Source organism: Lissotriton vulgaris, chromosome 2_1, assembly GCF_964263255.1.
Source record: "Lissotriton vulgaris chromosome 2_1, aLisVul1.2, whole genome shotgun sequence".
Taxonomy (NCBI): Eukaryota; Metazoa; Chordata; class Amphibia; order Caudata; family Salamandridae; genus Lissotriton; species Lissotriton vulgaris.
The window spans coordinates 757,821,543-757,844,993 of record NC_141687.1 but is presented as its reverse complement, the minus strand read 5'-3'; the positions used below and the strand labels follow the sequence as shown (position 1 = coordinate 757,844,993).

At 44.6% G+C, this 23,451-nt stretch overlaps 1 protein-coding gene across 2 annotated transcripts in view; it reads right to left on the bottom strand.

Moving 5' to 3' along the window:
- The window catches only part of SAAL1 (serum amyloid A like 1), a 266,162-nt gene extending 248,781 nt beyond the window's left edge, over positions 1-17,381 (bottom strand). The window contains exons 1-2 of one of the 2 annotated variants that reach the window (XM_086956067.1): positions 17,265-17,354; positions 15,100-15,232 (exon numbers count right to left, since the gene is read on the bottom strand). In XM_086956067.1, the coding sequence (XP_086812193.1) occupies positions 15,100-15,103 (4 nt within the window). In that variant the 5' untranslated portion in view covers positions 15,104-15,232; positions 17,265-17,354. Of the gene's footprint in view, positions 1-15,099; positions 15,233-17,264 lie in introns of both variants that reach the window. The other variant, XM_086956068.1, reaches the window with a different exon arrangement.
- Between the last annotated feature and the right edge of the window lie 6,070 nt (positions 17,382-23,451).

Sequence of the window (23,451 nt, the reverse complement as noted above, 5' to 3'; positions counted from 1 at the left end):
CTTCAACACTGCCTCGAAACTACTACCTAAACCTGAGAACACCATCCTCAATGCATGGGGTATGCCAAAAGTCACTGGACATTACCCATGCAATGACTGCAGTGTCTGTCACCTGACATCTCACACGAAGACCCTCGACCTGGAACCGAACAAGATATGGTCCCAAAGGAGCCACACAAATTGCAACTCACAGAATGTAATCTACCTACTAACCTGCAGATGTGGGCTCCGATATGTGGGCATGACCACACGCAAAGTGAGGACCAGGATAACGGAGCACCGCAGCACAATGCGCTGCAAAAAAAGCATAAGCAAACTGACAAACCACTTTATCACCCAGTGCCACACCCCTAATGACTTCACCTGGACAGTCATCGAGCAGATACCAGTCAGCCCAGTTAACAATGACAAAAAATTGCTAAACAAAGAGCAAAGATGGATATATCGCCTGTCCACAGCCACTGAAGGGCTTAATGATGCCATCCCCTGGAACTCACTGACCCTGTGAACCAACCTGACCTTAAGCCTCCCTTTGGTCCAGCATGACCACTCAGGAACTTTGCCTTTACTGCCACCATGTCTTCCCAATCCTATAGGGAACCACCCTGATCCTTAGCCTCCCTGTGGTCCAGCTTGACTACCCAGACGCACCCCAGTAGGGCACTACCCCCCCTTTCATTAGGCAATTTGCCTTTATTTGCCACCATGTTCCCCCAACCATCAGTCACAATGGGACCACCATACGTCCCCCTCATCCTCCCATCACAAAGCGGGATTCACTGGCACTTGGACAACATCCTGTGCCCTTAGTTTTTATTCGGCACTTGCCACCATAAATTAATACCTAGTCCCGAGTGCGCAGGCGCTAAGAAACACTCCACCGCGCCGCACTCAGGACTCGCGCTACCGCGCATGCGCGAACCACTTCCCGGCCGCGCATGCGCTAAACACCTCCTCGGCCACGCATGCGCACGGCAGCACCACCATCGCACGCATGCGCTAAGCCAGCGGCACTACTCCGCGCACTAGCGCGATACGAAGGGCACTCACCTGAGCATAATTTCGATCCGAAAAGCCAGTCTTTCTACCATTACTCTTCCCTCCAGGTGCCACCAATCATGCAGTTAACGTTAGTATAAAAAACCGGCCACCACAGCCATTCATTACCGGTTATGCGAAGGAGGCACAACAGGTCCCACGCTGGAGCTGACCAGAAATCCTGTGAGTATGCTGAACATCCCTACCATAGGTAAGCGCTACCCTTTCTCCCACAGGTCTCCTTACCCCAGTGGTCCTCTTTCTCCCTACCAGGGCCACCCCTTGCCTCTTCAATAGCTTTGGAGTACAAGCAAGCCTAAAAAAGCGTAAGACATGGTGCTTGCGCCACAATACTTCACCATTCACTACTGCAGTATTGTTACCGCTGTTTTAACCACTTCACCCTCGAATTTTCAGTGCGATTCCACAATAATGATACCACCAGTATCATTACACTTGAGCCGCTCATAGCCTGCACTAATTCGCTATTAAGCCGGCTGTCATTAATTATGACCAATATTTTCTAGTGACTCTTTTTCTCCTATGTTTGTCTTGTCCCTGTCTCTCATTGTTAAATGTACAGGTGACCTTGAGAAGGGAATCTCCCCTCTCACAGTTATATACACTTTAGGGCATGTAGACACATAGACTACACTACACTTACCCTAATTTTAACCTACACATATTTTTATTGTCCTGAAGAAAGCCAGATTAATATAAGGCACTGGCTGAAACATGTTGACACATCTAGGACGTAGGAGGTCGTAACCCGCCTCTAACGTCCCTCAGCCTTATTTTTAACCGCTGACGGAGGCCCTTTTAATAAAGTTTTCTCACCCCAGGGACCATCCGCCAAGCCGTTTTAACCTCACTTCTCTGTACACCTCACACCGCACACACAGTGACATACCTGCTCCGCTGTAATCAGGCGTCGTAGCACACCCGGGACACGCTAGGTGTCACTGGGTGGGCCCGATGATGAAGCATGCCACCAACTAGGTTGGTGGGTGAGGGCTTTCTAAAGACACCCAACAGGTGCCACCGCCAATAACACTGAGTCGCTCTGACAATAACAAAATAATGTCAGACTAACCCCCTTTTTCTAGCTAGTCTCCTTTTGATTTGCTTACATATAATCCGGGGATCTGGACTAGCTATCTGGTCCTCTCTCTCCCTCTTGATTCTCGCACTTATCGACAGCGCACAGCTGTGAGAGAACACACAACCATGGCCGAAAACCATGGACTGACTTTCTCTGAGAGTGACTTGACAGACATACTGTCTGACCCGTCATTCCAAACCGATTTTAACATCTCTAATACAATCGCACAGACCACGGACTGGGAGACCTTAACAGAAAAGAAGCGCAACAGGATACGCACCATCCTACATGGAACAATACTGGCCCAATACCTTAGAACCAACTCTGCACCCAGGGGGCTATTGGTATCAAATGCACCCAGGATCTTCCTCGACGACCCCACGTTCAGGAAGGACTGGGCCCAGATAGCATGGCACTGTACCAGAGACTGGATGATCCTCATCCTAAAAACCGCCAAACGTTTGTCAGACACCCTATCCCTTGAGATAGAAGAAACAGAAAGACACTTTAAAGCCACAATAACATCGTTCAAGAAGAAACTTGACGATCAGAACCGGGAGATAAACGAGTACAAGGATTACCTAACCCAGGCCAAGTTCAAAAAATTTGAGAAAGATCTGAAAAAGTTCTCCTACGCCAAAGTATACCCCTACTCGGAGGAGAACTACACCCCACCTACCAAGGAAACCAACACATCCAACTCCTCAGGGGATGACAGCTCCGTCTCCAGTGATTCCAGCAGTGGATCACAAAAACGAGGAGGCAGAGGACGAAGAGGACAGCGATGGCCCAATCACTGGCAAGGAGGACAAGGAGGACATCCAAACCAATTTTTCGGCTTCCCACCTAACTTAGGCCATATGCAGAACCCCTACTTTGGTTTCCCCAACATGTACCCCCAAGGACCAATGCCATTCTTTGCAGGTAACCAGGGCAACAACTTTCCTTTTTTAGGACGGGGCCAGAGACCCCGGGGCCGCAGAAGAACAAATCAGCCCAACAACGCACAGGTACACTGGGAAGACGAAAACCCGGTGAGCTCCAACACACGTCAGAAGACGAAAGAAGCAACCCCGGGAACAAGCAGGTAGACAATCCCACCTGCCAACCATCACTAGTGTTCAACCTGTCCAGCACCCCACTTTCCAGCACAGAGACGTCAGTCCTGGAGCGAGGTCTATCCTTTGTACCGACCACAAGACTGGACAAGTTCAGACTACAAGCGGAACTAGCCCAATTCTTCAGGAAACTGAAACTGAAGTCCTTCTTTGAAAAATCAAACCAAGACCAGCCCCAAGCTGAGGACAACACCAACACCACAGGACTCAGAGTGAAGTCCACCTTTGTCCCCCCACCCTCAACCGTGCCAGCGGAAATAACAACCTTTGAACAGGCTGTGTACCATGACATAGAGAAACTTAACCCCACCAACCACTACAACAACATGTCATGGGCAGACAGACAAACGATACAACGCCTGAAAGACAACCCCACCTTAGTAATCAAACCAGCTGACAAAGGGGCGGAATAGTATTACTGGACAAGACAGACTACGATGCTGAATGTCGGAGACTACTCAGCGACAGTCGGAACTATCGCAGATTGGAGCGGGATCCCACAGAACAACTACGCACCACAGTGCACGACCTTGTCAAAAGGGCAGCAGATAATGATGAGATCTCCAAACAGGAGGCCGAATACCTCTGCCCGGAGAACACCAAAACCCCATACTTCTACACAGTACCCAAGGTACACAAAGGGGTAATTCCACCGCCGGGCAGACCAATAGTATCTGGCATCAACTCCATACTAGAACCACTGTCCAGATACTGTGACTTCTTCCTCAACCCTCTGGTACAAAAAAACGCCCACCTATATCAGGGACACCAAACACCTTTTGCAAACCATTGCCAACACCACCTTTGACCCTGAGACACAATTATTGGTAGGACTGGACGTGGAAAGCTTATACACCAGCCTCCCTCAAGACGCCACCCTACAGGTGCTAAAGGACATCCTGGAAGAATCCCCTTGGCCATACCAGACACCAAGGAGCTTTGTCATGAACTGTGCAGCCCTCGCCCTCAAAGAAAACTACTTTGAGTATGAGGGCACTTTCTACCTGCAAACCAATGGAACCTCCATGGGCAGTGTTTTCGCGCCGAGTGTAGCTGGACTATACGTCCACCACTTCGAAAGCACGCACATCAATGTAGAAACCAACCCGTTCAAAGACCATATACTGAAATGGCATCGATATATCGATGATATATTGGTCATCTGGGACGGCTCAAAACCAGAACTGGACAACTTCCTACAATGGCTCAACAACAGAGACCCATACCTCAAGTTCACCTGCACAGCCAGTAATAAGCAACTTCCCTTTTTAGATCTGGAAATAGCAGCTACAAGTGGAACCTTGACAACCACAACTTACCACAAACCGACGGCAAGGAACTCACTGCTACACTTCAACAGCTTCCACCCACGGCCTCTAAAAGAAAATTTACCATTTGGCCAGTTCCTCCGCATCAGAAGGAACTGCTCAGACATACGTGACTACAAGTCACAATCAGCGGACCTGGCTAAAAAACTGGAACACCGTGGCTATCCAAGGGCGATCATCAAAAAAACACAAAAGAGAGCAAGAAACCAGAACCGTGACGCATTACTAGAAGACGTCACTAAAGAAACTGACGCACAACCGACAACATGCGTGACTACCTTCAACACTGCCTCGAACGAAGTGGCCAAAATCATAAAGAAGCACTGGAGAATCATTAACTCCGGACAAAGGAATTGGGAACCCCCGAGGTTTGCCTACAAAAGGTGCCACAACCTCCGAGACCAACTCGTCAGTACCAGACCAAAACTACTACCTAAACCTGAGAACACCATCCTCAATGCATGGGGTATGCCAAAAGTCACTGGACATTACCCATGCAATGACTGCAGTGTCTGTCACCTGACATCTCACACGAAGACCCTCGACCTGGAACCGAACAAGATATGGTCCCAAAGGAGCCACACAAATTGCAACTCACAGAATGTAATCTACCTACTAACCTGCAGATGTGGGCTCCGATATGTGGGCATGACCACACGCAAAGTGAGGACCAGGATAACGGAGCACCGCAGCACAATGCGCTGCAAAAAAAGCATAAGCAAACTGACAAACCACTTTATCACCCAGTGCCACACCCCTAATGACTTCACCTGGACAGTCATCGAGCAGATACCAGTCAGCCCAGTTAACAATGACAAAAAATTGCTAAACAAAGAGCAAAGATGGATATATCGCCTGTCCACAGCCACTGAAGGGCTTAATGATGCCATCCCCTGGAACTCACTGACCCTGTGAACCAACCTGACCTTAAGCCTCCCTTTGGTCCAGCATGACCACTCAGGAACTTTGCCTTTACTGCCACCATGTCTTCCCAATCCTATAGGGAACCACCCTGATCCTTAGCCTCCCTGTGGTCCAGCTTGACTACCCAGACGCACCCCAGTAGGGCACTACCCCCCCTTTCATTAGGCAATTTGCCTTTATTTGCCACCATGTTCCCCCAACCATCAGTCACAATGGGACCACCATACGTCCCCCTCATCCTCCCATCACAAAGCGGGATTCACTGGCACTTGGACAACATCCTGTGCCCTTAGTTTTTATTCGGCACTTGCCACCATAAATTAATACCTAGTCCCGAGTGCGCAGGCGCTAAGAAACACTCCACCGCGCCGCACTCAGGACTCGCGCTACCGCGCATGCGCGAACCACTTCCCGGCCGCGCATGCGCTAAACACCTCCTCGGCCACGCATGCGCACGGCAGCACCACCATTGCACGCATGCGCTAAGCCAGCGGCACTACTCCGCGCACTAGCGCGATACGAAGGGCACTCACCTGAGCATAATTTCGATCCGAAAAGCCAGTCTTTCTACCATTACTCTTCCCTCCAGGTGCCACCAATCATGCAGTTAACGTTAGTATAAAAAACCGGCCACCACAGCCATTCATTACCGGTTATGCGAAGGAGGCACAACAGGTCCCACGCTGGAGCTGACCAGAAATCCTGTGAGTATGCTGAACATCCCTACCATAGGTAAGCGCTACCCTTTCTCCCACAGGTCTCCTTACCCCAGTGGTCCTCTTTCTCCCTACCAGGGCCACCCCTTGCCTCTTCAATAGCTTTGGAGTACAAGCAAGCCTAAAAAAGCGTAAGACATGGTGCTTGCGCCACAATACTTCACCATTCACTACTGCAGTATTGTTACCGCTGTTTTAACCACTTCACCCTCGAATTTTCAGTGCGATTCCACAATAATGATACCACCAGTATCATTACACTTGAGCCGCTCATAGCCTGCACTAATTCGCTATTAAGCCGGCTGTCATTAATTATGACCAATATTTTCTAGTGACTCTTTTTCTCCTATGTTTGTCTTGTCCCTGTCTCTCATTGTTAAATGTACAGGTGATCTTGAGAAGGGAATCCCCCCTCTCACAGTTATATACACTTTAGGGCGTGTAGACACATAGACTACACTACACTTACCCTAATTTTAACCTACACATATTTTTATTGTCCTGAAGAAAGCCAGATTAATATAAGGCACTGGCTGAAACATGTTGACACATCTAGGACGTAGGAGGTCGTAACCCGCCTCTAACGTCCCTCAGCCTTATTTTTAACCGCTGACGGAGGCCCTTTTAATAAAGTTTTCTCACCCCAGGGACCATCCGCCAAGCCGTTTTAACCTCACTTCTCTGTACACCTCACACCGCACACACAGTGACATACCTGCTCCGCTGTAATCAGGCGTCGTAGCACACCCGGGACACGCTAGGTGTCACTGGGTGGGCCCGATGATGAAGCATGCCACCAACTAGGTTGGTGGGTGAGGGCTTTCTAAAGACACCCAACAGGTGCCACCGCCAATAACACTGAGTCGCTATGACAATAACAAAATAATGTCAGACTAACCCCCTTTTTCTAGCTAGTCTCCTTTTGATTTGCTTAATTATATTTTTATAACATTTATATAGATTTGTGTCATGCCATGCGGATTACTAAATACCGCTAATAAAGGCATGACTTGGATACTTTGGCATTCCAAGATTCAAGATTGCTGAACCGGGCAAGCCTTCATGGAAATCTTAAACTTTGACAACAGCCCTGTGACTCTACAGGGCAGTTAGAACTGGACAACGTCAGTCAGACGCTTGGCTCAGTCTGATATTCCATTCACTCTGCCCAAGCGCAACCTCACGTTTAGTCTGTTGCAGTAAGGTTACATTTTTAAACTGAATTGATTGTTAATTTAGAGTCAATAGATTATAGCTGCTGTTCCCTCGTTTTGGTATATTGGCATGTGTGACATTTTCAGAATTTGTGTGTAATTAGAGTGACATTCCAACTAGTATAAGTGACACTTTCTTGAGGGCAAAATGAAGCAATTAAGACGAGGGAACCATATAAATATCACAAATTAGAACCGTTGCGCAACGAGAAACTTAACTCTATATACCTTAGTGCATGCACCCTTGCTTCCCTCTGTTGCAGAGGGTGAAATGTCTGGCAGGCATTACTGCACTGTGTGAGGTGAAGATCAGTGAATTTTGAATGGGAGCTTCTGAAGGCTGTGAAAGGCTCGTAGGCAGAGGTACTGGGCACACTCCAACTGAGAGACAAGGAGACGAAAAGACATGGATAGAGTGTCACTGGGACACATATACAGAAACAGACGCGTAGTTACAGACACTGGAATTTAGAGAGATAGAAACGGGCCATAAAGAAATGGGCATACTGACATTACAACTCAATGCAGACACAGGGTAGAAAGGCACAGAGAACTCACATCAAAACGTAGGGACACATAAATGGGGCATTAAGGTACGGGTGGATTGGCATTGACAAATACAAACACGGGGCAGAAAGAGAGAAATTGGAACTTAAAGAAACTTAGAAAGGCCGAAAATCGGGGTAAAAGGCTTAAAAAACTAATGGTATCTTGTGTAATGTAACCTGTGCTCATGTCAAGCGCACCAATGCTTGTGGTTCAAGGTCACGCTACATAAAACTGCAAATATAAATCTAAGCCTTCCATGGCATCAGTTCTATTGTGCCTCTTTTAAGCAGCATATAGTGCTTCGTGCTCTGCACCACTTCAGGCGGTGTTGGCACTAACTCCATTGTCCAATATTAAAGGCAGCCCAGCCAGGCGGGCAGGTGCCGCCTGCCTGGAAAAAACAGCTAACGGCGCCTTCTGTTTGTTTATTGAAGGCGTCACTGGTTGCAGCATATACATAATATGGGGAGGCCAGGTTTATTCTCAGCTCAATTTTTTTTAAGGAACATGACACCCACGTTGGTAGCTGCCCCGGGGAAGTAAATAAAGTATCAAACTAATTAACACCTTGGCCACGGCGGTAATTCCACTGCGGCGCTGGGTGGGAGGGGGCCACAAGGCGCCACCATGCTCGCGACGGAACCACTCAGTCACTAGTCACGGGCGTGCTGTGCTTGTGACGGAGTGGTTCCCTCACGGCCCCGCCCGCTCATTAGAACGGCCGCGCAGGCGCTGAATTCCTGCAGCATGGGCGGGGCGGCCGCGCCGTGACAGAACCACTGCGTCACCAGCACAGCGCGTCCGTGGCTCGTGACGGAGTGGTTCCGTCACGAGCACGGAAGTGGTTAAATGTCATCATATCAATGCAAGTGAGTCTCAGGCACAGCAGTTCCATACAAAATTGCCTAGCAATGCTAATAGCAACCGAGCATTTGGGATACATTTTTTGTAAATAAATGCAGTGCAACATGATTTCACAAAACCAGAGGAGCTCCAATTATGCGTGACTAATGCATTTTAGTGCAGTGATGAGTACACCTGACCTAAAATGCGTACACCTGACCTAAAATGCATTCTTCTAACGCCTGATGCGCGGTACTTAGCAGGAATGTGCAAACATTAAATTGCAGCATGCAGGAAACATAAGAGTGAAAAGACGTTTTCTTAGTACTTTGTCATTAATATTATATATTATCTTTCTTCCTCATTTCAAAGATGAAACCGTAACGCAAAGCTCTCACAGATTCTAGTTAGTGAAATGCTTCTTCTTACAAGGCATATGTTGCCACGTGTCAAGCTGTATGTTCTGCCACGTTTGTCTGAATAAAGCATTAGGTGAAAGCTTCTCCTGCTACACAGCAGCAAATCCGCACTAATGCAGTTATACACTTCTGTATGCACTCATGTGGCACTTCTAATTATTAGCCATGCAACTCTTTTGACTTCATTTTATTCATAACCGTTTTCAATTACAATAACAGAATACTTTTGCCCCAATGCATCACGTGTTGAATCCTTTAGTCATGGACTCTTGATCACACAATTACAGAAGGTTTCATAGGCAACTGTCCATGAAACATGGAGCAGAAATGCAAGTGGCAGTGCCAGAGGCGTCCTACACGAATGAAACACACAGATGCAACTTTTTGTAATTGTGCGATCAAGGGTCCAGTGTCAAAGGGGTTCACCCAGAAATGCAGTGGGCACATCATTTTTTTTATTAGTTCCTGAAAATGTTAATGAAAAAAAGAAAGTCAGTTGACTAATGATTCCGAATGCAACATGAATTGATAAGCACCTCAGTGTGGATTATTCATTCAATGATCTGTATAGACAAAAAAACTGAGAACCGAGGCTGAAGGTTCAAAGCCTGTGTGCATGCAAAATGGAGCTAAACATATGTTTAAGTACATGGATGAAGTAAGAAAGAGTGCCCACACAGAATTTCCTTCTTTACAAACTTCAGTTATGACAATCAAAGTAGAAATCCTGAAAAAAGGCTAATAAAGTGTTTAAAATGTTTTCGGTTTTTTAATGGGTTTAAAAAAAGCAAAAAACAAATATAGGCATACCAGCAGGGTCCAAGAAGGTGAATGGGAATTACCATTGACAATGCAAGTAAAACAAATCAAAAGGTCTTCTTCGAAGAACTGCCTCCTAAAGCAGAGGTAATGGGGGGCCCTTCTTTAACTCCTGGTCCATGTTACGATGGGGAGATTCACAGCACTAACCCGCACCAACTTTGGTGAAACACTTTAGCAAAAATTCAAGTAAGCATTTAAAGTGATCTGCATTTACCATATTGCTAAGAGGAGAACCGTGCAGGAGGTGAAGCAGTGTGCTCCCATCCCCCTTCTTCATGTTACAATGGGGTTCTGCATTGATTATAGCAATAGTATAAAGGGGATCTAATAAAAAGAAAAACTTTAACAAACCCAGATACTTTTCTTAGGAACTAATCTTCAGCTGGGCATGCTCTGAAAAACTTCATTACAGTAAGAAACAGCAACACTTTCTACAAATGATGAACCAAACCTCAAAACTATGTGCCTAACCAACCAAACATTCAATAGCCTGGAATCTCTCTCTGGAAAGTTTCTACCCAACAAGCCAAAAAGAGCCCACAGTCACCATCACTAAAGGAACTATCCCTCCAGAAAAAAAGGTACAAGCTTTACGGTAGAGCAATCCAGCATGGGTTCTAATCCATTGTTATCAAATACCACAAACCATTGCCATGGAAATATAAAGTCTGGAGATACTATACGCCGCCTTCCTACTTGCCCACGACGTTCAGAAGAGCATTGAAATGTACTTAGTAATCAAAGTATATAGACAGCAAAGACATTTGATCAATGATAAGCTCAGGTGACCAGCACCATCTATGAAGCACAGACACCCTTCTTGAAATTCTAAATCTGAAGTCTAGAAAGCAATCCTCCTCTAGAAGGACAACCAAAGTCTGGAATTCTCTCTCACTAGCTATCAAGACAACTATTCTAAGGTAACAATCAAAAAAGATGTAAGATCCTTTTTCCTGAAGTGACAATTTCCCCTTTAAGAGGGACAGCATTCTTACAAATATCAGGTCTCATCATAACTAGTATTTCTTATGTTGCTACTGGCATTCATGCATGTAAGACATGTTTAAATGATTTATCTGCTATCTTCATAATGTATTAGCTTTTCTTCCTGTGTACACAACCATCGTTACTTTAATACGTGTACCACAATACGTTTTCTTCACCTTTGAGTCTGTACTGGGCTGCACAACTTGCTCGTGTAACCTGTAGACTGCTCTTTAACCCATTGGTCACTGGTCCATGTTACATTAAAAAAAAACTAATATATAAATTATTGTTGTTCAGTACATGGAGCTCCATGGTTTGTGTTCCCTTCAGAATCTACCCTGCTTTCTGCTCACAACCTGCCAAGGAACTGTAAACTACATCTCAGATGTGTGAGACCAATAAACAAAAAATACAGAGCGGACAGGCTCATGGGTATATTATAAAGTTTAATAAAGTCTCTCAATAAGCAGCAGAGATAACATGTGCTCAAGCACAAGATAAGTAGCCTGATAATGTATACATTTTACAAAGATTACGGACTATCTATGGTCATACTGCAAAAAAGTGAACTTTTTAGCACTCTCGCAAAACGTGAGACAGAAAAGAATTTCCACATTCCTTGAGACTCACCAAGACATGTCTCTATAGTTTGCAACAGGTTCTGCAGTCGGAAACCAGTGTTCAAATAAATACTTACACCTGAAATGGGGAGATATCCAACTGTACAGTGGAAGCTGTCATTGAGTGATAGAAGATTTGATTTAATGATATCCCCCACTATAAGAATGTCAGTTGTGACCACTGGAGAAAATAGTGGTCCATAGGAACACTGCATGCTAGTCTCAATGTCCATTCACATAGTGCCTCATTCTTTTTCATTTAAAATCCTCTCACTTTTAAGGGACAGTGGGTACAAAGATGCGATGACAGCATTCCACAAATACAGAATGGAGGTCACTCTACCTCTCGGGTCTCCAGCCTGAATCTGTAAGCATCTGCACAAGGAATTAAGCATCATGAACATTAATTAGACATGGGCTCTGTGAAGCCTTATGAATACCCTTTTTTCACCGTGCATGACTAGTAAATTGGATGCTATGCAAAACAAGCATTTGCAAAACAAACAGGTCTCGCCTTACTGACCTGCTGGCTTTGTTAAAACTTTTAACCAATGCTATGCAGCATTGGCAAAAAGAAAAATGCAGAACAGCAACGCTATGTAGCACTGGCAAAAGAAAAAAAGGCACACTGAAGCAGCTGCTGCTGACTGCCACGTCAGTCCCTCTGTGTGCGCATGTGTGATGACACATGTGCTTGCATGTGTCACCATACATGTGCATGGCTAGGGAATGGCGCAGGCACCATTTATGTTTTAATTACAAAACCAAGGTGGTAGGCAAATCTTTTTATTTTTGTTGTGCAAAAGAGCTTCTAGCATTCAGGAGTGGCCAGACATGATATGGCAGTTTCTAGGCCCTCTAAAAATAGTAAAAATACAATTAAAACTAAATATATGACAGCAAAGGAATTGGGGTCAACGAAGGACTGGGAAGAGCGTGGGAGCAAAGGAGGGACTTAATGCTAGATCCTTGTGATCCACTCCAAAATTTTTTTTAATGAAAAATAATAAAAGCCTGACCCTCTTTAACACATACATGAGCCCTATAGTGAGTATCGTCCACTCTCATGACATCAACGTCCTCTCCTAAGCTGACAACAAGCAACTAATTTACTTCCTCACAGACAAGATGCCCAGTACCCGGATCAAGTTCAATGCCAGCATGACTGAAATTGCCCACTGGATGAAGACTAACTATCTGAACCAGAACACCGACAAGACCAAAATCGTGATCTTTGGGAACAGCACTTCACCATAGAAATCCACCTGTTGGCCAACTGAAGTACAACCAACACTCACCCACACAAATAGATCGGGACAAACTTGACATGCCCACCCTAGTCACCGCCTCATACTTCCATACCCTGAAAATGCTGAGCAAGATTTTCAAATGATTCCCAATCAGAACCCGGAAAACCAACATGCGCACCTTAGTCACAACAAAGCTGGACTACAGGAACACCCTCTATGCCAGTATCAACCAAAAACTCACCAGAAAACTATAGACCATTCAGAACTCTGCAGACAAAATCACTCTCAAACATTTATGCCGCACTTGAGTCACACAACACCTGAAGGGCCTACACTTAATCCCCATAAACAAATGAGCATAACCCAATCTCCTCACCCACACTTTCAATGCAATACATAACACTGGCCCAGAATACCTCAACAATCACATCTGCTTTCACAAACTTTCCAGACACCTCCAACTGTTTGAACTCCTATTTGAACACATCTCATGCACACGGAAAACCAGATGCGGCAGTCCAGCCTTCTCTTACATTGCTCTTAAAGGGTGGCATGGCCTGCCCCTAAACATAAGAGTCACATCGCCACTTCTTGAATGCAGCAGTAAGATGAAAACTTGGCTTGCGAGGAGTCCCACTTACCCCAAGGTTTGGCTAGACTCACACTTACTCAGTATCAAGATATCCTCCCACACGCTAATGCGCTTTACAAACCTGAAGAACGTAACCAGAAGGGGGAGAAATGGACCAGTTAGAAGAGAGGGGTGAGGGTGCAACTTAGAGCAGGGGTGGCAGGGAAAATGTTTGGGTAGGAAGCAGCACACGAGGTACGAAGCTAGAAAATTATGCACTCACATGGTATTAGTTCAATGGCTGTTCGGTATTCTTTGTTGGTTTTAAAAGGCTTTGTGTGTGCCTTAAATGTTGTAGTGCTTAAAATCAATTTGTTTCACAGCTGGCTCTTTTCAACACTCCAAACGGAAACATTAGTTATCATATTTGAAAGTTTACCACCTCAGCAACAATTAATCAGTTCGTCTGCAATAAACAGTACAGCAAACTCTACAGCTCATGTCACAGCTACCAGTGAATACGCACGCAGGTGACGCAGGGGCAATGCAACACCACCAACAATGCATTGTCCACGCTGAACATCATCTCACCCTCCACTGTTGGGCAGATAAAGGGTTTGCTTCCCTAGGTATTGTTAGAATTCAGGTGTATATGTTTTTCTTGAAATGCAACCTCTTCCCCCGTCAGAGCCCCACCATCACTCTTGAGGACGACAAGGAGCGTGGGGTCACTGGGAGGTTAGAATACCAGCATAAAAGGGGGACTACTGGAAACACTTGCACTTTCATGAAGTACTTGCCAAACATTAAAATAAGGGTTCCCGAAAAGCAAGGACTCGAAAGAAGGCTAGGCTCCACAGGAAGGCCAAACACAAGCTGGGCAGACTAAAATTAAAAAAAGCTAGCAAATAGAAAGCAAGCAAATGCGAGTGGCAAAGCCAATGGTAAGCAATGGCTACAATGCTTTCCTGGGTAAGCTTTCAGCATGCCTCAATATGTCTTTGCAACTAGACAGCTGTGATGTCTGTTAGGATTTGATATAAAAATGACGAACATTGGTGAAAATGAGTGCCTCAGAGGCATACCCATCACCTCACCCTCATTCAAATGGTGTCTGTCACACGGATTTCTATGATATTCAACCCCCTTAAAAGCAAAATGCCTCCACATACTTCAAAAAGGTAACTTGCTTTGTAAAACTAAATCACACTCCTAAAATTGTTTAGCCTTCTTTCACTTACATGGGATCACGCTCTTAAATATTGAACTTCACCCTAATTCACAAGCCAAAAGGTTCACAAGTTGACAGGTTTGAATAGGCATGCAGAGGACCTCACGGGCAAGGGACGTTTAGGCAAATAGATAGACTCCAGATTTCGGATAGAGGCTGACAAGCCTAGATGATCAAAATCAGACAAATGTTTAAAAACTCAGGTGGCAAAGCGGCTCGTCTGGGCAAGCAGAGACTCATGCTGGAAGAGGAGCTTATGGTGGGAGGAAGAGGATCGGTCTCAATCTTCTATGTAAAAGAGGTTGTCACAGTAAGGCAGACTCTGGCATGAAAGGCTCGAAAAGACTACAGATAGAGGATGTTTTACCCATGGATGCTGCTCCTCTGACTTCTCTTGTGCTGGCACGGAGACGAGCACTATTCCACACGTACGTTGTCCTTTTGCATGAGGAAAATAAGCACAACGTTGCTTTAAAAGACGCACAAAATAAAAACAAGGCCTGTAAAAAAAATATTGAAAAGGCCAAAAATTAGCATGACTCTTACAATGGGAAGGATCGAGAAATCATTTAAGAAAATGGACACATATGAAATATGTACAGAATATAATATACCCTAATTAACCTTTTCAAAACAGCCTTGCCAAGTGTCACACCTGACTTTAAAATATATCCAGCGTTAATGCACTTTCCAAAAGTTAGCAAGAATATCTGAGTTCAGTTGGCCACTGTGTATCCATACAAGTTTAGTAAATTCAGCAGGTGGGCCGCTGAGCTTAAAAATCCCACCATCAACATGATTATAATCCTAAACTCTTCATGAGGAAAACACTCGCTAATAACATATGTCTCCAGTTTATTAACATTACATAAACCCGCAATTCCAAAAAAAGAGTAGAATTGGCTCTAACTGACTGCACAGGCAAGTTTTGTTTTGTTAATATAAATGCAATAACACTCAACCTTCTAATGGTCCTACTGCTCCGAACCCATAAACCAAAGTTAAAAACAATATGCAAAAGGAAATGTTGAGGAAGTTCAATGTTTTTACTTAAAGTTCCCTTAATCACATATTAATCCAGATCACTCTAACATATGAATTCTTCTTATAGATCCAATATAACGCAGGAGCCATGATATGCAACCCGAAAAAGGGACTTCTTTAAGGTTAGGGATTTCTTACTTTTTCCTTGTGGGCACGTGTAAGCCACACAGATGAAGATGGGGCTGAATAGCGTTATCACCGAAGGTTCATTAAAAATTCCTTATGGATTCTCCCTGGATAAGTGTAAACCAGAGAAGGAAGAATGCTGATTATCTGTACCGACAGTGGGACCTGCCAGGTTAAGCAGAAAGCTACAGCATCCCATCCAGAAGCGCGGATGGGATGCTGTGTCTTTCTGTTTGACCTGGGTGTGTAGTAGGAATATATTTGTGCCAACCCTAGACAATGGACAATGGACAAACGTGCCCCATCCTTCTTGTAGCAGCCTGGTATTTTTAAGTTGATTAGACCATGCTTGATGAATTCCACTACTATACCCTTATAAAACTTGCACATGGTTATATGTAACTTATTTGGAGGTTTCTCTACTCAACTGAGGGAATCTGGGGATTATTTCTGACAACAATATTGTGGTTGCGCCCATTAGCCTCTTCAGTTCTTTCATCTCTGTTCTTTTATGGCCATTAGAAGGTATTTCTCACTAAAGTAGTGAAACCATTACCCCCCTGTCCCATGGGAATCTACGTCAGCAACCGCTGGAAACTCAGCTTGTACTAAACAACACACATATGTTGCATGGAGATTTTTTTTTATATAAAACCCTCTGGGAAAGGAGAACACGCCTAGCAAAAAAGGAACAGGACATACTATGAACAGACATACTATGAAACCTGAACTAAAACTTGTGAAATACAACATGGACTCATCACTGATCAGAATTACCTTAAAGGTACTTGCACAAAGATTTGAAAAATACTATTTTCCTCGTACAGATATGGGGATAAATATAGGGCACAGTACTTAACAGTTTAGGGGTCTCTTTATAGGTATACCTGTCACTTCCCCCTTATTTGGAGAGTGCCACCCTCTGTTCAATGCTATTCACCGTCCATAAACAACACGTCTCGGTAGACTTAAATAGGATCCGCCTCGACCAGAAACCTGCATCTCCCTCCTATAATGGTTTACCCATAATTTACTTCAACCGGATTACTCTCTTATATATGGGACTACATTCTCACTCACGAGGCTGCGAGGATATATATGCTTTGAGAGTTTCTCGCAGCAGGAGTTCATAAACCGACAGAAGAGCTACCGATTTCAGACACAGGCTCACGTGGATAGGTTCTCAAAATCAGACAGATGATCCCTTAATCAAGTGTTAGAGAGGTTCATTTGGAAAAGCAGGGGCTCACTCAAGGAGAGTGTGTTTTGGTGCCAGGCAAAGAGATCGCTCAGGCAGAGAAGGCTGTCAGGTCGAGTATGGTAGGTGCTGGAGTGAAAGGCTACAGATAAAGGATGCTTTACCCAAAGATAATACTGGGACTCTTCCTGTGTTAGCGCTGGGTGATGAGTAGTCAGTCTCCTAGTCTCACGTTGTTCGGTTCGATGTGTAAAATAAGCACAACGTCCCTTTAAAAGAAGTCTCAAACAAGGACACCGCCTGTAAAAAAAACGTCGAAGTAAGCCGAGCCCACATAACGAGAACGATATGAATACAACCAAGAAAATGTTGTAATATTTAAAGTATTGAATTTAGCGAAACAGACGTTAAGTAAACCGTTTTTAACCTGGCTTTCCAAGTGGCACATAATTGGTGTTAAAATAAATAATTCTTTTCAAACTCCGCCGTGAAGCACCTTCTGAAAGTTGTCACCTATAGCTGAGATGGCCACTGCCGTTCTTACCAATCCATTTTTTGTTCGGGATAACAATTCCAGGCGTACCTTCTGCCTGTGTGCGCCAACTAGTCCGTGAGCGGCTCTTTGAAGGAAGCTGTCTCTATACCAACAAGCATTAGAAATCCAATAGGTCTCGGATATTTTTGAGTTAGAGCTAATGGAATTGTAAATGGCAATGTCTGCCATGTGTTATGGAGTGTATGCATGTGGTGTGTAGTGGAAATATGTGTGTTGGATTGAAATAGTAGGAATGGTGGCATGCTGCGCTTTAGATGAATATGTTTAAAAGTAAAGGGCACCATATTGTGATTGCTACAATAGTTAATTGTGGATGCGTTAACAATTGATGTGTGCACTGATGGGTGGTGGTGTGTGTGCCTGTAGAAATTGCGCACTGATGGCTGGTGGTGTGTGTGCTTGTTAAAATCGTGCACAGATGGCTGGTGGTGTGTGTGCTTGGTGAAAGGGTGCACTGACAGCTGGTGGCGAGTGCGCCTAGTGAATGCATGCACTGACGGCTGGTGGTGTGTGTGTGTGTTTGGTGAAAGCATGCACTGACATTTGGTGTTGTGTGCGTGGTGGAAGCCTGCACTGACGCCTGGTGGTGTTTGTGCTTGATGAAAGCGTACATTAATGGCTGGTGGTGTTTGCACCTGGTGAAAGCGTGCACTGACGGCTGGTGATGTGTGGTTGTGTGTGTGGTTGTGTGTGCAGTGGTGAGTGTCTGGTGGCGAGTCTGTGGGGGTGAGTGTGTGGTGGTGAGTGTGCGGTGGTGAGTGGTGATGAGTGTGGTGGTGAGAGGCTGGTGTGTGTGAGTGTGGTGTGTGGTGTGGTGTGTTGTGTGTGGTCTTATGTATGTGTGTGGTGGACTTAGTTTGAGTCTTCGTCTACTGCACACTCACACAGTGCCCCTACACACTCATACACTGCTCTCCCTGCACACTCACACTGTTCACCCTGCATAGTCACACACTGTTCATCCTGCACACTCACACACTGTGCACCCTGCACACTTACACACTGTTCACCCTGCACACTCACACACTGTTTACCTTGCACACTCACACACTGCAGTCACTGTCACTCTGCCTTCACTGTTACTCTGCAGTCACACTCACTCTGCAGTCACTCTGCAGGCACTCTGCAGTCACACTCACTCTGTAGTCACTCTCCAGTCACACTCACTCTGCAGTCACGCTCACGCTGCAGTCACTCTGCAGTCACACTCACTCTGCAGTCATTCTGCACTCGTACTCACTCTGCACTGACTCTGTACCTGCACTCACTCTGCACCTGCACTGACTCTACACTCACTCTCCGATCCCACTCCCTCTGCAGTCACTCTGCAGTCACTCTGCAGTCACACTCAAGCTGCAGTCACTCTGCAGTCATTCTGCACTTGCACTCACTCTGCACTCACTCTGCACCTGCACTCACTTTGCACTTACTCTGCACCTGCACTCACTCTACACGCACTCTGCACTGACACTCATTTTGCAATTAGGAAAGGGAAAAGTTTTCTAGTACTATCAGTTTGTCCAATTTAGCTGTATGTGGCTTTCAGATTATTACTTCTCAGACCCAGGAATAACGAACGTGGAGGAGCTAGGATACGGAATGGGTTTCTATGGGTTTTAGATTGCGCTGACTTGACCGGAAGGCGTCAGAGCGCTTCACAATAGGAGCAGAGCTGATACATGGGAACATTGCAAGTGAACAAATTACAAAAGGAACGCTAGGACACATGGGAAAATTGATAAGAGTGGACAGCGAAAATATAGAGGTAGCAATCGGTACAGTACAGGAGGAAAAGGGATTGCGCGGACTTGAACTGAAGACGTCAGAGCGCTTCACAATAGGAGCAGAGCTGATACATGGGAACATTGCAAGTTATCAAAATACGAGAGGAACGCTGATAAACAGCCGAAAGGCGTCAGAGCGCTCTTGCAAACCTCTGTACCATATATTGAAAAGGACAGGGGTGTTAAGTTCTTACAACTAACTCTTCGATATCATAACTTTGTTTTCTAAGACACTAGATGACAATGTTCCATTCAAATAATTTTTCTCGTACTGACTGGTACATCCTGCCCAGAGCTTTCAGCCGACCTTGCAGCCGTTTCTCGTACTGAGTGGTACATCCTGCCCATTGCTTTCAGCCGAGCTTGCAGGCGTTACATGAAAATGTAATAAGTTTCAAAGCAGCTACCGCGTTTTATATTACAGTACAGGAGGAAAAGGGATTGCGCGGACTTGACCGGAAGGCGTCAGAGCGCTTCAGCCAGAGCTGATACATGGGAACATTGCAAATTAACAAATTACGAAAGGAACGCTACGACGCATGGGAAAAGTCATAAGAGTGGACAGCGAAAATATAGAGGTAGCAATCGGTACAGTAAAGGAGGAAAAGGGGATGTGTGGCGGTTGCTAAGATTACAAAGTACAAGTAGGGGTAAAATACTGCAATAAATGACAGACTCTCCAGCACAAGAAAAATTGTTTACGTAGGCAAGGGGGGCCTGGGGCGAGTGCAACAGGGGTGGCCGCGCAGGCATCGTGCTCAGCTTTCCACTACACAAACAAGATTTGTCCGGGAGCCAGCATGCGCATGCACACACAGCTGAAATAAAACAAACTGGAGAGTGGTGCACGCGTGCCCAGCATCTGTCTTCAATTACCGCGGGCCCTGACAGCTGGTAATTAAAGAAATATGCCCTTCTGCTGCGCGTGTCCGCACGGAATATGCACTAGGCGGAGCAACTCTAACGCCTATGGCCTATTGCCTGCTCTCTTGTAAAAACACACGCATGCAAGGGCCAATTGCCATCCAGCTGGCAAAAAAAAAAACAGCAAAAATCACGAGCTTTCTGGAATTCGGTAGGTACGATTTTTTAAGCCCTCCGAAAACGACTCTTAGGCCTCGCCCACTTCGTGGGACGTAGGCCGAGCCCTAAAGAGGTATAGTGTGCAGAGACTCCAGTAGATCTCCGGAGGCTAAATAAGATAATACTATAATGCTCTCTTTTGTGGTAGTGTGGGCGAGCAGAAAGGCTTACCAGAGGGCAGTGTTAAGCATTTGTGTTGCATGTGTGAATACATCTGAGACCAATTTATAACAAATAATACATGCTCATAATTATTTTGTAGAACCATAAAACTTCATCTTAGGTATATACATTTTGAAATAGAAATACATACATGCCAACGTTTTACATACATGCCAATAGACCCGATTCAGGCGGGAGATTACCGATTTTTCAAGCCAAAAATGGCTTTATTTTAGCTGTATCCCGCCTGAAATTGCATTTTCTACTATAGAAGTGAATGGGAAATTTTCATTCTCCCAATTTTTTACTTTAAATCTCCCACGTCTCTGTCCTAAAATGTTGGCATGTATGACCTTTTAGGACAGAGAAGTGGGAGATTTTGAAATAGGGAGAATGTAATTTCTCCATTGAATTCTATTGAACAAGGTGCAATTTCAGGCAGGAGATAGTTAAAAGAAACCCATTTTTGCCTTGAAAAATTGTGAGTCTTCCATCTGAATTGGGTCCATTGGTATGTCTGGAAATACTTTTCAATATCAAACTTTGCAATGTTACCCTATGGGAGGAAGAAAATAGTTATAAATAGAAGTCCTTGAGCCAGGTGTATAAACAGGATAGGTTTATTAAATTAAGTTCCAGATTAGGTTCTTCAGGACAAGATAGATGGAAATGTAAAACCCCACCAGGAGCGATCTCCCTGTCGCTCAGCCTGCCTGCCATCAACTGCCACTCCAGACACTGGCCAGGCACCAAACATTATATGATGTCACCAAGAATTCCAGCAGCCACACCATCTGAGCAACAGGGAACCCCCAGCCAGGGAAAAGAGACACAGATCAATTATAACACATCTCCTTTCTTTAAGGAAACAGCAAAACTGAAGCTAAGGAAAGAAACATAAACATGAATATATACATTGCATTCTAAAAGACAAGATTGACATTGCATTCTCAAAAATAATGACATTGCATTCCCAAAAGTAATGACATTGCAGTCTCAAAAATAACAACATTTCAGATTAGCCCCATCCCCCTCCCTTGGGGAAAACGACAACACAACCTCACAAAGCGGTGAAGAGAACGGGGTATGGAACGCCCCATACCAACATGTAACAGAGTAAATACCACCCTGTGGAACAGCACTGGGACACTGACCGCCCCACAACCTACATGTAACAGGGTACATACCATCCTGTGGAACAAAATTGGAGCACTTATCGCTCCACAACCTAAATGTAACAGGGTACGTAAAGCCCTATAGAACATAACTGGGACAATGGGCTCCCACAACCTTATCGCAAAAGGGTAAACCACACTAGGAACAAAATATGGGGCACTTAGCTCCCACCGCCTCAAAATTGTACACAACACCCTTGAACCAAAACTGAGGCACACACTACCACACAAAATCTAAATTGTGGCAGTCTCCTCCCACAACCTCCACCTAATGGGGGGAAAAAATAAAATCTCCCTTCAAACCAAACAGAGTACACGCTACAACCACCAAAAATAGCACAGGGGCCCTAACGCCCCCACAACTTCACATAATATGCCTAAATATCAACGAAAAAGGGTAGACACTTCCCCCACAAACAGTATTTTATTAAATAAAAAAAAAAATAAGAAAGTCTTTCCCTCCGGTGAGCGACCCCTCACCCAGCTCCTCACCAAAAAACTCCACAAAGCAGTTCACATCCAATGTAGTGTAGAATAGAAACTTCCTTTGGTTAGCATCCAGCAAGACCTACAAACTTGCTGATGTGTTGCATATAGCTACAATGGAAAGTAGAATCAATTGTAGTCTTTTTTCAGTTTAATAAAGTTTTATTTTGTTTAAGAAAAATAGTACAGCATAATATAACAGTATGACAAAAAACAGAACCAATATGAGAGAATCATGAGAGATAAATGGAGATGAAAAATGGTTCAGATAAAATATGAAAAGGAAGAAAATAGAAGAGAGAAAGAAAGAGAAGAAAAGAAAGGGAAAAAGAGGGAGAGAGAGAAAAAGGAAGGGAAGGTTAGGGAGGGGGATAAGAGGATAAGAAGGTAGAGAAAGGTAGCCAGGTAAGGTCAGATTTAATTTTTAAAGTGACAGAAGAAGAAGAAGCAATTGCAATTCTGTGCTCATCACATACAAAATTCAACCATGTATGCACAGACAATTTAGAGTTATCCTTCCAGCAAGACAAAATTACTTTGAAAGCAGTTGCAATGAAAAGATCAAACAATTTAGCATTATACGAATGTAAGTCCAAAACATCAGATAGGGAACCTAAAAAAATGTGCAACGATGAGAATGGTTCAGAAAAATGAAAAATACGCATGCAATAATCCCAAACTGAGCTCCAAAAAGAAAGAACAGAGGGGCAATCAAACAAGAGGTGTTTGAGTGTGCCAGGGTGGGAGGAACAGGACCAACAAAGGGGGGAGGAGGAAGGGGAGAATTTTGTTATGCTTATAGGGGTAATAAGAGCTCTATGGTAAAGAAAAAAAAGTGACTGAGTAATACAAGCTGAAATCGAAGTCTTAAACAGTTTACACCATAAGCGATCCCAAACATCAACAGATAACGAGAAAGATAAATCAGTTTCCCAAACAGTTTCAGTAATGGTTTTAGGCCTAAGGCCAACATTATCTAATAACAGTTTATAAATTAGAGCAGCTTTGGGGATTTGTTGAGTAAACATAGGATATAGAGGAGTGGAAGGAGTAAGGGAAGGAAGGAGATCAAAAGTAGGAAGGGTAGATAGGTGAGATAGAATGG